Source organism: Motacilla alba, chromosome 10, assembly GCF_015832195.1.
Source record: "Motacilla alba alba isolate MOTALB_02 chromosome 10, Motacilla_alba_V1.0_pri, whole genome shotgun sequence".
In the NCBI taxonomy this organism is placed as follows: Eukaryota; Metazoa; Chordata; class Aves; order Passeriformes; family Motacillidae; genus Motacilla; species Motacilla alba.
In genome coordinates this window covers 8,705,243-8,721,589 of record NC_052025.1, presented here as the reverse complement: position 1 = coordinate 8,721,589, position 16,347 = coordinate 8,705,243, and the positions used below count along the sequence as shown (strand labels likewise).

Sequence of the window (16,347 nt, the reverse complement as noted above, 5' to 3'; positions counted from 1 at the left end):
CTTCAGTTCTGCACATCTCTCTTACAGTGCATATTATCCTGCTATACTGTAATTCAATTTCTAATAGATCAGAAAGTTCATGTTTGTTTCTTTAATTTTGCTCTACTGGTTGCTTCTCATTGGAGTTTTCAAAACTTTTCATTTTCACCAATATATACAAAAATAGAAGGGGTAAATTAAGACCTTTGGTATGGATATAGGCCTCAGTTTTCAAAGCACAGAACTTCACATACAGACACAGGTCTGAGTAAATTTGCATATCCAAATCTTAGTGCTTGAAAAGTTGTCACACAAATGAGCTTACATACACAAAGATGAATAAGCACAAAAACCCCTCACCTGAAAACCTCATACATACTGACAGGGAAACTAACACTTAAGTCTGGAGGCAGGAACTTCTGATTGCTTGAATTTTAAGGCTGACATTACCTTTTCAATGCTGTTAAACTGTGGTAGCTAAAAAGCATAGTTTTTCATTTTCCTGAATGTATTTCAGGATGCAAACAATTTTGGCTGATCAGAAGTTTTCTTGGAAAATAGTCAAATGGTTTTTGATGAAAAGATAGACATACCTGTATTGTACGTATAAATGACACCAAGACTCTCTCTTCAAACTCATTAACTGGAGTATATAAATTCAGGACTTTTACAATCTGTGAAAAGAACAATCACTTTCAGGTTCATGTTACTGATCAATCAACAGACACATCCATAATTACTAATAATATAATTTTAAAATTAGCTACTTAAAAAAAGAAAGTTATTTTCAAGTATCTGTTATTTTTCTGCTTTATTGATTAATGCAGAATTCCATCACCCTGCTCAATGCTATGTTAAATGACTGCCTCCTTCAGAACATATGCTCTTTGGAAGTAGAAACTCTAAATTTCTACATATGTGATGAAAATACCAAATGATAGAAAAATCACATGAGAAGTAACTGATTGTTTTCCTACCCACCCCCAAAAACATGATGTATTTCTCACCCTAATTTTTACCCTGTAGTCATGACCTCCTGTAGTCTTAGAACTTCTCTGTTTTTCAAGAGAGTGAGCTATTTCTCTAAAAAGAGGGCTAAAACCACTGAAGGAAAGAATTACATGAGAAAGACTTTAAATAATAATATGGGTGAAACTTGTAAAACCTATTAAATATTCTCTTTGTTATTTTACCATTCTCTTTATTAAAAAAAACAAAACATTTTGTTAAAAAGTTGAAACACAGCACATGGAATTCTAACTTCTTATTCAGTAGAAAACTAAGTAATTTTGCAGTAATGTGAATTAATAAATCAAAATGGCTTTATTAATGCAACTGCTAGTGCTGACACAACTGCGAAAGAAACAGGGAAATTTCTTCCTTTTCCTGGTGAGAATTGTTCAGTAAGCATCAAAGATGCTTGGGTCCATTTATTCCTGGTCAAGCTCTATGCAAATGTAACATGGTTTGAAAAAGAAGTGCAACATATCTGTACAAAATCTGAGCTTTCATAAATAGGAGTCTGTTTACTGAGACCCACTTGGGTCAGCCTTTCAGGCTGATGGGTACAGTAACTTCACACTCTTGTTTGCAGACTCACAGACAACAGCTCTGTTTGAATTGTCCATCAACTTGGCTGAATACCAACTCTGATGGCAGGAAGATCAATTCCTGCTACCCTAGGCAGAGCTGTCTGGAGTACAGAGATGTCTTTCAATGAAGACTTTTCTCTAAGGATTTCCAAAACCTGAGAGACTGTGTACAGCACTGCACCCTGCACAACCATTTGTTCAAAACTTATCTCAAACATCAGACTCAAAAGGGTCTGGTCCTTTTTTCACCCCTCCAACTTAATCTGTTTTAGCAAAACAAACTAAGAAACCTCCAATTCATGCGTGACAGCAGTGCTGGCAGAGATAGCAAACACCAACAGAGCAGAGAGCTGCTCAGCAGGGGACAGCAGGACAGACCATGAGGATTTGCTCACCTGGGCAGTGGTCAGTGCATTGCACATTGAACATATGGCTTCTGCATCTTCATCTGTTTTCTTTTTTACTTGCAACAACTGTGCAGCCTGGATGAGGGGTTCCAGGGTTTCCTTAGCCCCACTATTCATCAAATTTTTATCACGTAGCCATTCCTCCAGTTGACTCACATTGTATCTGTACAAAGAGGTAAGAGCATCAGAAACATTAATGCTTGATTATGGACAAACGGAAAGCATGTGCAATTCCTCTTTCTCAGTGCTGCTTCTTTGTCCTTATGTGCTTTTCTGTCTTGTTATTTTGTCTTCACGCTGTTTTCTCCCAGTTGAGGCAGGGATTTTGACTCTCCTAACAGTTAGAAACTACGGTCAAAGATTTCCACTAACTAGTCTTTCCCATTTGTTTCTGTTCCTATTAATTGCATGAATGTGACAAGAAGAAAGGCAAATGAGATTTTGTCCATGTTAAAGTACAGTGGGGCTTTGGGATATAACTTGAGGGACTGGAATGCCCTGGCTAAATTTCCTGACATATACCAGTAAAATCCACTGAACAAGTGATGTGAAAATGCAGGAGATGATTCAGATGGCTTTACCTCAGGATGCAGCAAACAAAGAGGCATCCACTGCACCACCAATATACAAAAAAAAAAAAAAAAAAAAAGCAGCAAGTATGTTTGCTATTCTTCTCTAAAAGCATTTCAACATTTCACCTACAGTTCTGATTCCCACTTGATAATGAAACACCTTTTGTTTGCTTTTGTTTTGCTTCTGCCACATTTCCTTGAATATCAGGTACGATTTGGCCAAAGTAAGCTGATTTAACCAAATTTCACCAAAACAGTTCAACACCATCTGCACCTGTTTGCGTGCAGAACAATAGATATTCCAGATAGCTGCATCTCCATCAAAATGGTATTCAGCAATGTCAAGAGTTCAGTAGGATTTCCAGCAGCGCATTGAAGAGGACTGTAACAAGCTGTCCCACCTTATCTGCATTCCTTTGCTCCAGGAGCACATGTCCTTGCGCAGGAGAAGGTTATTGAGCGTTATGGCCCCGATGATGTAGAACATCTGCTTGACCACCTGCTTGATCAGCTCTGGGTCCATGCCGTGCTGGCACATCACCGAGTGGAAGGAGTTCAGCTGCCGGATGATGGAGTCCAAGGTGTAGGTGCCCTCATCAGCAATGCTGGACGTTCTCTTCCGCAGCCCTGTGGGTTTCACCCCTGAGACACCCTGGATGGTCTCGTGCTCCAGCATTCCTGAAACTGCATTTGGTTGACACCATTATTGTAGTGACTGACAACTGCTGATACACAAGCATACTGGGCAAGACAGCAAAGCAGAGAGAGCAGGCTGGGCTTTCTACTAGCCACAGTTCACCATGATTTCCAGAAATTGCGTGTCCCACTGTGTTTGGCAAAATCTAAGTTCACAGGGTTTTACAAAGACTTCAGCATGTGTGTTTAAAAGGACAGTCTGAATCTAGCTCAGGAGAGTACTTTTTTCCTCCTAGGGTCATATGAGCAGTGGAGTCAGCAAACTGAGAGCTGCTCCATTCTTTTGAATGTTGTGACTGGAAAGCATCACGAAAATTTCTGTGGGAGTACTGTCTGAAGAGAAAATGAAAAGTATTCTTAATGAAAAAAAAAACCAAACCTCTCTGAATGTTAGCTTTATCACTACTTCTGATTTAATTCCTCACTGCTGTCAATAACAACAACTAAACATTTTTCCATATTAATTTCAATTAGGAGTTCTCACGTAACTGAAGTCTAATTTTTCCATAGGATATTTCCCAACAGACAGGGTAACAAACATCAGATTGTCCTGACAGCTTCTTCCTACAAATGCCTGATTTATGCCAAGCATGCATAACGTATACCAATTTATTCTGGCACTGCCAGAAGAACCAGCCACAATTTAGTTTTTCCTCTAATCCAACCCGTCCAGAATAGTCCTTATCTATGAACAGAACACCACAAGAACTATTAATGAAACTCTGTTTAGGAGAAATATAGGATACTGTTTAAGAAGAAATACAAGATACACCTACTACCACCATCACAATTTTCATTTTGGTACTGTGCTGTGAATTTTAAGGAATTCAACTTTGCCTTACCAATCATTGGCTGCAGAATATTTTCCAACACTCGGACAAGTTGTTGGTAGATCTGAATAGCCAAGTCACTCAGAACTTGTCTGTATTCAGCTAAATCAAAATTAGTGAGGCAGTGTTCATTTTGACGAGGTGTATTATGCTTCATAAATCCCTGCATTCATAAAATAACAGAAATTAATGTTTCAATAGAGCACAAAAATATTACACAAACCCAGTATTTGCATTTTCTTTCATGCAACTGATAAATAATACCTTAAGTCACAACCCCTCAAAATTTTAGTTTGGAACTGCGTCTGGTTGAGGCTAATGCTAGGATTTGCTTTTCAAGCGTCATGCCCACAGCATCTGCTTCCTTCACTCAAAATTTCAGGTCTGTGACACAGGAACAACTCTACCAGCTTTCTGGCAGGCAAGACTCCCTCCCACTCCAGCATGGGCATGTTCACCTGGACAGCTATGGTCAAAGGCCCCGTTGAGCTTCAAAGAGGAACTGGGCATATCACAGCCTCTAATCATCAGCTGGTCTGCCATACTATGGCTAAAAGGCTAATTATGGCCTTTTTGATAGGAAGTGCAGTGAATCATTGCTAAAAACCATAATGGTAGCTGCCAGATCCTCCTGCTTAATCTGAGCTGGCCCTTTTGGGAGCCCAGTGTCATCTAGACTCTGGGTCCCAGCCTGCAATAAAGGGAAGCTGTTTCAAATCTCATATCCCAGTGCTTTCCACTGATGCTGTCACCGTCATTCCAAAAGGTCTAGCCATTTTAAGACACTATGACCAGATCTTTTGTACAAGATTTGTTAAAGAGCAGTGCTGACAAGAGTGCTGAAGAGCAAGAGAAACCAGAATAAGAGCACTGCTTACCTCTTCTCCACTGTACTGCTTCAAACAGTGCAAAAATCGGCAGGTGTTTGACAGCCAGAAGGACACTGTTTCAAAGTCATCTCCTCTTTTCTGAAGACAAAAACAGACACTTCAGCAAAGACTGGCAGGAGAAATAAAACAGAATGCAAGATACACAACTAAACACTTAAAATACACTTTCTAGTAGATCCTCATGCTGATGTTTTGCAAAACTTTGTACATTACAATAATGTACGAGGAAAGCAAGGGTTTTGGCAAAGTGCCATTTAACACCCTCCCTCTTTACCTTAGTATTTTTCATGAATAATTTCCTCTACAAGTATGACCTCTCTGTGCTTTACAGATCCATCCTAATTGCTCTGGGCAGAAATCAAAGGGCAATGTGACTGTATTCCCAAAATACCCAATAACTCTTGTGAAGAGCCCAGTGGGGAAGACTGGAATGACACAGAGCCAGCAGGAGGAGCAGAGAACAATTCAGTTTTGATGAATGCCACTTACATCAAAACAATTTTGGCAGCCTGAAATGGAAAATTAAATGAAACAACAAACCCTTCTCACCACACAGGATGGAGTACATGCTGAATGGTTCTAGAGCTCCACAGTGTGCACTTCTTTCACTTAAGAATGTTCAAAAATTCCTATGGATATCTAAGCTCCTGCAGGATTGTTTACTAAGTATTTTTTCAAAACTTGTAGTTTGATTAAAGGCTTGGCTTTTGACACATCTGTCTCATTTAAAAAATAAAAAACATATAATCATAAAACATATTCATGTCTTAATAATGCCTTCAAGATACACCTGGGCTGAACTCTCCCAGCCAACTCCTTGAAAAGACTTTGGGCAGTAACATATTATCATCAGTGTAATCTGTAGGTGAAGCAAATGAGGAATCTGTTAACCAAAACTGCAAATGAAACTGTTTATTTAAGCGCTCTGGAGAAGATAAACAAAGACTCACTCTGCAAACTCTGACTACATCCAAAACTTTATGAGGTGAGCTTCAGAGGAGGGAGACTATTCAAAACAAAAAGAAAGTAGTTCTTTTCCCATTAATTCAATGCATCTCTGTTACTATAGGGATAAATTGCCAGGAATGTAATTAATTATTTTTTTAACACAACTCTTGGGACTTTAGTGGCAGTTCACTGATGACAAACCCAGAGCCAATTCATTGAAAGCCTCTTCCTCATTCTCCTAACATAAAACCAAAAGCAAATTCTAAATTAACATTTTTTTTCTTTACTAAGCAGACCAACTAACCTTTAACACTTTTTTGATGCCATTGATAGTGGAAGTCAACAACGACCGCACTTTCTGGTCATCATTAAGGTAATCTGCATGGCGCACACACATGAACAAAATATAGGCTGGGAGTCCTGGAATCAGGTTGACAGCTACCCCACGTGGTTTCAGCTCTTGGGAAAAACAAACACACATTGTCTTGTTAAGTGTCAAGTCATTGGAAGATGTTATATGAGGTAATTGCAACCACCCCAGTTAATAGCATATACACGTGTATACATATATCTATCTATCTCTATCTCTATCTTTGGCCAGTGAAAACTCAGAGCAAAACTAAGGGCCACTTTTTTGGTAACAGAACAGAATAAGAAAATATAAGTGCCTGTTTAAAATATGCAGGCATGTTAATATGTACTATACTCATCAGGAAGGATAATTAGATTACAATGCATATTTAGGAACTGTAGATAAACTGAACACTGTCAAAAGCAAAATAAGCTATTCATTTCCTAATGCAAATTCTGTGTTCTCATCATTCATTTTTCAGAGTGTATGGAAGCAGAGAATGCCACAAATGAGAAAGATGCTTACCTAAAATAAGATTCTTGACAAGTTTTTGTTCATCCTCCTTCTTATATTCCAACATCCCCTGGAAGTCCTTTTCCTTCCGTGGAATGTTAACTGGACGAATAGGTTCATCAATGATTTGTCCAGGTGATATGTTCTCCATCTGGCCCACTTCAGAGAGAGAATGGAAAGAAATATTACATTTTCCCATGAAAACAATACATGCCAGAGACATTTCTGTAACATTCCTTAGGAAAGTCCTGCCTCCAGCAGGACAGGGAAGAGAATATTAAGAGCAAAACAGAGAAAACTCATTGGTTGAGAAAAAGGTGGTTTAGTAAGAGAAGGAAAAGGGCTGGGGGGCAGGAAGCAGAGCAGAGGCAATCACCCACAATAAAACCCCACCCTGAGGGAACTGATGTCCAGCCAGTGTCAAACAACAGCTATCTTGTGTGCAAAATCCCCTCCTGTGGTTCCTGATGTCAGGAGGTGCAGCACATGGAACATTCCTTTGGCCAGTCCAGGTCAGCTGTCCTGGCTGTGTGCCCTTGTGCCCTCCCACCTCAGCTTACTGAGGGGACAGAGTGGGGAAAAAAGGAAACCTTGACACTGTCCAGCTCTGCTCAGCACTAGCCAAAACACCGGTGTGCTCCCAGCAGTGTTATAGACTCAAATCCAAAACACAGCATCACACAGGCTGCTATGGGTGAAAGTTAACTCCATCCCAGTCAGACCTACTGCATCTTTCCAAGTCAACGAGGCAATAAACACAGACCAAACTATATTTTCAGGAGCATTTTCCCACTCCGTATTATGTATGGACATTACTGTGATCTTGTTGAGAGAAGCAACTGAACAATATTGTAAGATTTTTAAAAAAAACACTTAGTTGGAGTAACTAACCCTCACATTCAAATGAAAACTGGGTAACTCCTTTTTGCCTGGTTCATATTTAGTACTGCTTGTCTCTTGGCAAAACCAGATACTCTCTTTGAGTTCACAAGCACTGCAGGAAACCTTCCTCCATGTTTGAATATTTTCTGCCTTCAGAGAAACATCAATCTCCTTTTCTCATCAATAAAGGTTCCTAAAGGAACCTCACACAGAGCTCTGAGCATACGTCCTGTTTCTGCCATCAACAGAGGCTAAAGCTACTGAAGACCTCGCAAGTGCTAAAACAGATGGGTATGATGACAATCAGATCACAAAGTAAACCAAAATCCTTCTATCAAAATACAAAAGTACCTTCGAGTTCACCAATCTTCTTAGCAAACACTTTCAGCTGCTTCTTTAACTTGCGAACAGTTTTGTCCTGCTTTTCCAGCTGCTCCATTAAATCCTGTAAATTCAAATAAGGGAAGGATTAAGATACTGGGACAATCCTGGACCGTGTGACAGAGACAGGAACAGTGCTGTTATAGAGTTACAAGGCAGTGAGGAAAGCTGAACAGAAGTGCCATCCTCTGGCCAAGGGTTGCAAGCTGGTACACTGCCTATAACACAAGCCAAATATTGCAAATATTAAAGTTATATGCAGCATGACCAAGGCAAAGCTCAAAGGCAGGTAGATTCTGCAGACACTCAGACTGAGGTCAGCTCATACAGCAGAAGATATTTTGCTGCAAACACATCTCCCTAATGCTTCCTCCCTGCTCTTCCAAATGCCTCACAGAAATTATTTTCTTTATTATTAAACAGCTATCCCATATTACTGCATCATTTATTCCTGTCTGGAAGACTGACTCCTTATTCAGACCTATTCATGTAATCAGAGGATGACAGAGATTCCTAGAAAGACCATAACTTGCACTCAAATTTACCAAATCAAACATCCAAACACCATTTCTTGCTGTCATCACATTTCCTTACACTGAAACTGTTTTCTCACGTGTTTTTATTCTGTATCTGAAGAACATCTAGCACCTAAAAGTCCTATTCTTTTAATAAACTGTATTTGTCCTTGAAAGGAACACTCCCCAGAAATCTTTGAATAGTTCTGTGACATATCTGTTGTAGTACATTCATAAAACAATTGTGTAATTAAAAAAGGGAAAGTCGTTCTAAAGAAAGCAAAACCTCAAGGTTCAAACAACCTGAAAGCTATTCCAGGTTAAGTGTTGGAAAGCAGCTTAGAAGAAAAATCTCCTAAGCAGGAGGATTTTTCTTGGCTCTGGTAGGAACATAAGGGATTGTGAACTCCCTGCATCAAAAACATCATCTGGGAAACTACACCTCTTCTGAAGTACTGAAAAATTTTAGTGCAGCATGAGCACAAACCTTCATCACCCAGCAGAAGAGTTTACAAGCTGATACATTATACTTGAGCAGTAAGATATTGGGCCTGTTGACAACAAAAAAGAGGCCATGCTTCACATCCACAAAGCACTGTTCAATTTCACAACAGAAATCCTATTAATAACACTACATACTTGTTGTCAGATAAATCAATTTCTCCTGAAACCAACAAAAAGATACATGTAAGTTCAACAGACTGTTTTCGAGTGTATCAGGGAAGAGATATCAGGGAAGAACAACCTCTATGTGAGGACGAATAAAGTTTTTTCTCTGGTTTCCCTAAACAAATGTAACAGATTTCATATCTCATTAAGATCTGGAAACTCATAAATTATATTCTTTCAAGCTCACATATGGTGCTGTCTTTAATTACTGTGAAAATATTATCACCAATGTCATTCTTCATATTTTGCATTTCTGAAAAATACTAAAATAATAATAAATTGAACCTATGACTGGATTGCTGGCATTATTCACCTTTGTAAGGACCTGTATGATCAGTCCTCTACTTTTCTGAACCGAATCTAAATGCAAAGTTTCACAATAAAGAGCAGTTTTGAAAATTGAACATCTTTTGCACCACGTACTTCTTTTCCAGGGCAGTATTAAGTAGCATTCATAAAGAAACTGCTTTGCTCACAGTGCAAGGCTCGTATTAGTAACAAAACTGTGCATCAAAAAGAAACACAGATTACACAAAGGACACTAAGACTAACAAAAAAAGCAGTGAAGGAAGTAGTTGGCATTGTGAAGCTCTCTGCAGGGGGATTTCCTCTGAAAGGGAGAAAAGGAGACAGCCTGCTTTTCAATTAGTGCTTCAGAAACAGCGACCGAGACAACAGAAAAGAGGGTTCACGTGAACTACATACAATCATCCTCTTGTAAAGGGAAATCCGGTACAACTGATACTTCTTGGGATCATCTGCATACAACTCCTCATAAAACTGCAAAAACAGGGACAGGATTGGTTTTCTCCCTCCCTCTGAGACACTGAAACTTCAGTGAGCACTGTACAGATTAAATCAGAATGCAACAAGATCAAGAATGTCCTGCTTTTAGGTAGTCTAGGCCTTAGTTGTGTTCATGCCAGCACCTCTCAGAGAGAAGCTGATGTAGGTGAGTTGCAGAACAGTCAGATCTTTTAAAAATGGGCCCTACTAGGACTGTGAAAGCATGGAATACAACCTTTGTGAGAACAGGGACAGGACATTTTCTTATGCTAATCAAGATGGGATTACAGTAACACTACAATTCTAACATGGCATCTGGAAAGCTGCAAATTGTTTCCATTCCAGGGCTAAGAGTGGAACTGAAACATACACTTGGCTTGGAGTGGACTTGCAATACTCAAAGTTCTGACGTGAAATACTGAGGAACGAGTCTATATTTAACAAGTAAAATTACATTCGGTGTATTTGAAAACAAAGAAAACTCCTCTGGGATATAATTACATGACTGTGTGTTGTGTTGATGTGATGAGTAGGTCTCTGGGGGAAAAAATGGCTAAAAATCGTAACATATGACTAAGCAACAGGAGGGAGCTGCTGAGACAAACATTCACCATCTACCTTTGTGAGAGACTGCAGCTGCTGAGACAAACTTACACTTTTAGCCAGCTCTCCAACACGTATCAGCTGAATTATCTAATACTTTGCTCAAAATCTTTGGTATTAAGACAAGACCCCAACAGTGATAACTTCTGCCAGGCACATTAGCAAGAAACAGTTCACCTTGGCTTGTTTGGAGGAAGCAATGACACTCACAGCCACGAGTTTTCTGGCTGAAGTAGCTTGTTTCCCTTTACCAGTAACAAGCCAAACGTATGCCAACACAGGTCTCTTTGGAAGATTTCCCCAGAAATGAAGTAGCCCACACAGGATGAACATATTCCTTTGTGGAAGAAGGTAAGGAATTTTGCCCAATTCTTCCTTCACACAAAAATGTTGTGCAGCACACATGGAATACCAGCTATTAGCTAAGTGACTTCTAACCAGTTTCCCTTTTATGGAACTATTTCTTTTTTTCAAAACATACTGAATAGCTGGAGCTTGTAAAATGGTGGATTATCTGTGTAGCTTCAGGTAGGGAAGAGAGAAATGGAAAGATAAATGACATTAAATAATTGAAGAATTACATCAGAGTTTTTCAATGAAATAAACAAACTAACATATTTCAGGGGAAACACCCCTCCTTGGCATTATTAGTTTTTATGACTTCCCTGAATATCAACATTCAATTTAGCCATGACTAAGCTCACCAGTTGGAAGCTGGGATCCACAAGCTTCCTCCATGCCCCAAACTTCAAACCAATCTCCTGAAACATTATTACTTCAGTAGCAATCCCAAGCCTCTCTCTCCCATTAGCTTACACTCAAGGAAACCACCACCCTCGTGCAATTTTTTTGCAGGAAGCTGCCATCTGAAGAATGATAAGAACCTGGAGGTGTGGCAGGTCTGCCAGTGCCCATGCCTGCTCCTGCAGCCCCGTTTCTCTTACCAGGTTCTCATTAGTCAGCCGGGTGATCTCGTGCTGCAGGCTGGCTTCGATGCGCGCCTCGGGAGGCAGCTGCAGGTTCTGGGCCAGCAGCTGCTGCTGCCGGTTGTTCTCCTCCTTCAGACTCTGGATCTCACCTCGCAGCGACTCCAGCTCGTTCTCGTGGCTCTTCTTCTGCGACTGAAGCTGAGACTCCAGCAGCCTAAGGAGGATGAGCAAGAGTTCGTGTGAGCACGCTCAAAGTTACATCCCTGGTTCTCAGAGGGAGTGTAAAGCTTTAGCTGCTGCTCAGGAACAATTAGCCATGGCTTGCAAAGGAAAATGAGAAAGGCAGAGTACTCTTTAAACCCTTTAGTATGCCTTCTAATTAAATTAAGCTAGCATGATCAAAAAGTGAAGAGAGAGAAGCTAATTGTGACACTGCTCTGCATTTCCTTGGATTGAACATGGACTGTACAGGGTGCCACTGTGGCACTAAATGTGAAGTTAAGTCTGCTCAGATTGACTGAAGGGGCTTTAAAGAGGTTTTACCTCTAAACAAATCAAATAATCCTAGATGATGACACTATGTTCACTTAAGTTAGCACCTTGCAATATTAACAATGGAAAATATTTTTAGTTAACTTTTTCAGTCAGAAACCATTTAATTGCAAATGATGGCAGATAATCTTTTTTATTTTTGCATTAAACCCAACATTTTTCAGAGGGTTGTCCTTAATGAACAAAAGGTCAACAACAGAATCAGACTCAGGACTGAAATCCAGGAGCTTTATCCTCACCACTAACTCGTTCTTTCCCCTTGGGCACACCACATCTCAAGTTTTTCTCACTGTGAAGTGGGGACAACACGTACCAGCCTCCTGCCAGGCAGTGCTGGGGGATCTACTCCTGCTTGCAAGGCACTGTCCAAGGGCTCTGACTCATAATTTTTACATACACAGGAAATGACAATACTAGTGACTACCAGTGTTCAATTAGACAATATTTCAGGGTTTAAATATGCATAAGGCAGGAACACTTATTAGTAACTAGACTGATGAAGCACACAAGGGCAAACAGTCATTCACCTGCAATGCTCTGCCATTTAATATAAAACTCCTTGTCTTTACAGTGACAGGACAAGAGGCAAGAGGCACAGAGCAAACCAGCTCCCATCCTGTCCGCAGAACACTTGCTCTAGGTTAGATCTTCACAGGGTTACACAACAATGTTAGGGGTAGAATGTGTTAGCACCAGAAAAGGAAAGACACTAGTTACAGCAGTCATTGCAAAACACCACCTTCTGTAGCCACTGCTACCAAATGCATTGACTGAAGCACATGGGCAGGGCTGGTGCAGTGAATTAGCTGCCAGGGCAGGACTAGGAAGCGTTTTGGCAGTCAGGGACACCGACGAGCACACAGAGCCAGAGCACCCCATGACCAGCACAGTCCTTGCAGAGACCACAGTGGTCCCACTGGGGTTTCAACAGCACCATGAGGAACTAAAGATTACTTCTCTTTCGTGGCTATTTTGTGACTTACATTTTGAATCTGGCATGGAGAGACATGGGAGAAGAATGTTTAATTTACTGACCTTGAGACACAAGGAGAGTAAGACCCATTTCAGTTTGAAATTTAACACTGAAGCTACTTAAACAATAGTTTAATAATTACTAAAATGATTGTACTTCTTTAGGCTGAAAAACTGTAAGGAACATCAATGTTGAAACGTGGTGTAAAGCCACACAAGTAGTACACGGCTACAAATACTTTCCAGCTGTGGAGCTTCTGGTATTTTACAGTCTACTTTTGTGCAAATAGTCTTATGAATTATGATGGCTGTTATGCCATCTTAAACTTTTTAAATGATAAAACCCGACAAGTAGGAAGCTCCTGGGACTAGGTTTGAGGAAACTCCTTAATTTCTATAATTTGTGTTGAATTTTTTTCTAACTGCTAAAGCAATAGAAGTACTGTAGCTAAAGCAAACCCATAGCAAGGGGCACAGTTAGCTAGAAAAGAAGATGCAAATGAAGGAAAAAAAAAACCATTCTGAGAAGTCTGGTAACCTGTTGGCTTGTTTTAACCCTTCATAAGCCAGCCAAAGTTCTCCGTCCTCATTCAGCATATGATAGTCCTGGGGAGATTGCCTTTCAAGAAACGTGTTTAAAAAAATACAAGAGATATATGTGATGGTGATGAGGTGACATGGCAAGGACATTACACACTATATTACAGTTACCATAAAAGAGAAACAAAAAACGCTCTAAAATTAGCAAATTACTTTTCTTGTTTATGTGTTTTTCTTCTGCATGATGCAATTCAACTCTCAGTGACAGCCCAGCTGGTTACAGCATTCTGTGCTGTTACAATAAACACATTGCCACAGACTATTGTGACCACTGAGGTTCAGAGGGTGACAAACCAGCCTGGGGAATGGCACCCAGCTGGGCCATGCAGCAATTAGAGGCCAAGAAGATGGAAATCCAGAAAGCTTGATTTTACATTTCCCCATTATTTCCAAATCCTCTCAAATACTGCACACAACAATTTTACAAATGAAATCAAATTATAACCCCAGCTATGAGTGTTCTCTAGACATACATGGATGGAGCTGACTGAACACAATACACACAGTGTGTCACAGCAGACCCCAAGTTATCACAAAATAAAGAACGAACTTGTACCTGTTTGTTTCCTTCAGTCCAATATATGCCTGTGCTATTTCTCCTTTGTCTTTCATCTTCTGTACATCCTCCAAGAGGATTGTGGCATCTGTCATTGTATGCTGGAAAAAGAATGATAATTCCAGTAAATTCAACAATGTAACTTCTCCTCGAATCCATGTTTCCTTCATGTGGAACACTAATCCTTGAGTAGCCACATTAAATAAGTGTGGGTACCTGAGCAAGAGGTTGGTCCATAATTTCAAAACATGTCCATTTGGTTTATCTTTTAAAATAAATGCATACAAAATGGTCAGCTATTGGTCTGTCTAGTAAATGGGTACATGTGTTAATCTCTTTCCATTTGTTCATCACATAAAAGGAACAAAATTTCACAGACTGCTGAATTTGCATTTTATTCAAATTACCAGGAACAGCTGCTAATACTAAAACTGAAGCAGCATGGTTTTGCCAGCTTAATTCTATTAACATTACTTAAACATAGTATTACATGGAGTCTTTCAAAGCTCAAAAATAAGAGCTATTTCTCACTCATGTATTTTAAATACTCTGTCAAAGTAGAAAAAAATTGACAAGGGTTTGAGATTTTCAAATTTAGATAGCCTCATAGTACCATTTTGTTTCAGTTTTGGATGTTTATTATAGCACTTTTGCTTTTTCTTCAGTAAAACTTGAAATACTTAATAGATGTTTACAGTCACCTTGGCCAGTCTGATCTGAGTCATTGCCATGGAGTACCACAGGACTTTAATGAACATAAGAGATGACATTTTGACTTTCAAAACAAGCAGATGCTGTTTTCATGAGCACAATTTTGAAAAGTATTTACAATAACAGCTGTATGGATAAATGATGGAGCCTAGATCTTTATGTCTAATATGATTTGTGTTATGCAATATGAAAGACAATAAAATATGTAAGCTCCTCAAAGAATTATTCCCAACATCTTCATGAGACCTTTGAGGTTTTTCTACTATTAATTTACTCCAGAGTAAAACTGCTGTATCTCACCTGCCAATCTATCAAGCTTTAGCAGTCTGAACATCTCTCATTTAGTGTCAGTTCAGTTTCTTATACTCTTACATGTATACAACTACATTTTCTAATCAAACATTCAGCAATTCCCATCCAGTATCTAGAGAGGACAATGTGAGCCCACAATGTTTGCTGCTTGCTGAGGACAGCAAACACTCTAAACTAAGGTAGTTCTTCATACCATAGACACTTTATTTGTTGTGAAATATAAGGGCTTTGCAGGTTAACAGAGGTCTGGCTCCCAGACAACAGTGCCCCCTGGATCACTGTCCTTACCCCTCCAACCTACTCAGCAAGAAACATGATGGAGCTGACTAGACCAATTCCTACATCCTTCCTTTCATATTCAGGATGTCATAAAGCAACAGTTCAAAACTGTTAAAAATCTGCTTGTTTTGAATTAACTTGTTTCCCTGTGCAGAGCATGAAGATGGGGATGCAGAGGTCACAGAGTTAATGGAAAAATTATTCAATAATTTCAAGGTAAAATGCAAGAACATGTAGGTTACTTAAGAGGCAGGGAAATGACAGCTCAATATTGTTGAGGGTTATTTTATTCTGGTTTGTAACTGTAGAAGAAAATGTGTACCTTATCCTCCTGGCAATCAAATTGGTAGGCAAGAAAGAAGAGGAAAAAAACATTAAAATAATCTGTCTGTGCTGCAGTTGCCCAACCTAAAAAGCAAAAGCTATCTGCAAACTGGCTGCTGGCCATCCCACAGGTCACCCTCCTATTTCCCTCATACTCACATCCTCTGTAAAATCAACACTTGCATCCCACCACTGCTGAGAATGTTCTTGAAAGGTATACTAAGTAGTTCTTTACACTGTTCCAAATACTACAGAAAAATGTGTTGTTTTCTTTGCAGTCAATCATTTAAAACAACACTTACACATCTTCTTCATGCACCACAGACTCCCAGTTTTCTTAGGACAAATATAGACATAACCTTGCAGCAGCAAAGGAAAGATGACATATCTGTTCATTCCTTGCTGCAGTTATGAAACACGGGATAGCTCAGTTCAGTGGAAATTACTAGTTCCTTGATTTACATGATATCTTTTCAGGTTGAATGATTCTTATTTGC

At 39.5% G+C, this 16,347-nt stretch overlaps 1 protein-coding gene across 12 annotated transcripts in view; it reads right to left on the bottom strand.

Moving 5' to 3' along the window:
- Nucleotides 1-16,347, bottom strand: part of MYO5A (myosin VA) — a 90,018-nt gene that overhangs the window by 3,803 nt on the left and 69,868 nt on the right. For 4 of the 12 annotated variants that reach the window (XM_038147310.1, XM_038147298.1, XM_038147299.1 and 1 more), the window contains 13 exons: nt 15,849-15,857; nt 14,225-14,325; nt 13,607-13,687; nt 11,560-11,758; nt 9,932-10,006; nt 8,013-8,106; nt 6,792-6,938; nt 6,219-6,373; nt 4,955-5,044; nt 4,089-4,239; nt 2,952-3,234; nt 1,967-2,141; nt 573-653 (listed from right to left, as the gene is read on the bottom strand). In XM_038147310.1, the coding sequence (XP_038003238.1) occupies nt 573-653; nt 1,967-2,141; nt 2,952-3,234; nt 4,089-4,239; nt 4,955-5,044; nt 6,219-6,373; nt 6,792-6,938; nt 8,013-8,106; nt 9,932-10,006; nt 11,560-11,758; nt 13,607-13,687; nt 14,225-14,325; nt 15,849-15,857 (1,641 nt within the window). The remainder of the gene's footprint in view (nt 1-572; nt 654-1,966; nt 2,142-2,951; nt 3,235-4,088; nt 4,240-4,954; nt 5,045-6,218; nt 6,374-6,791; nt 6,939-8,012; nt 8,107-9,931; nt 10,007-11,559; nt 11,759-13,606; nt 13,688-14,224; nt 14,326-15,848; nt 15,858-16,347) is intronic. The other 8 variants (XM_038147306.1, XM_038147307.1, XM_038147308.1 and 5 more) reach the window with 6 other exon arrangements.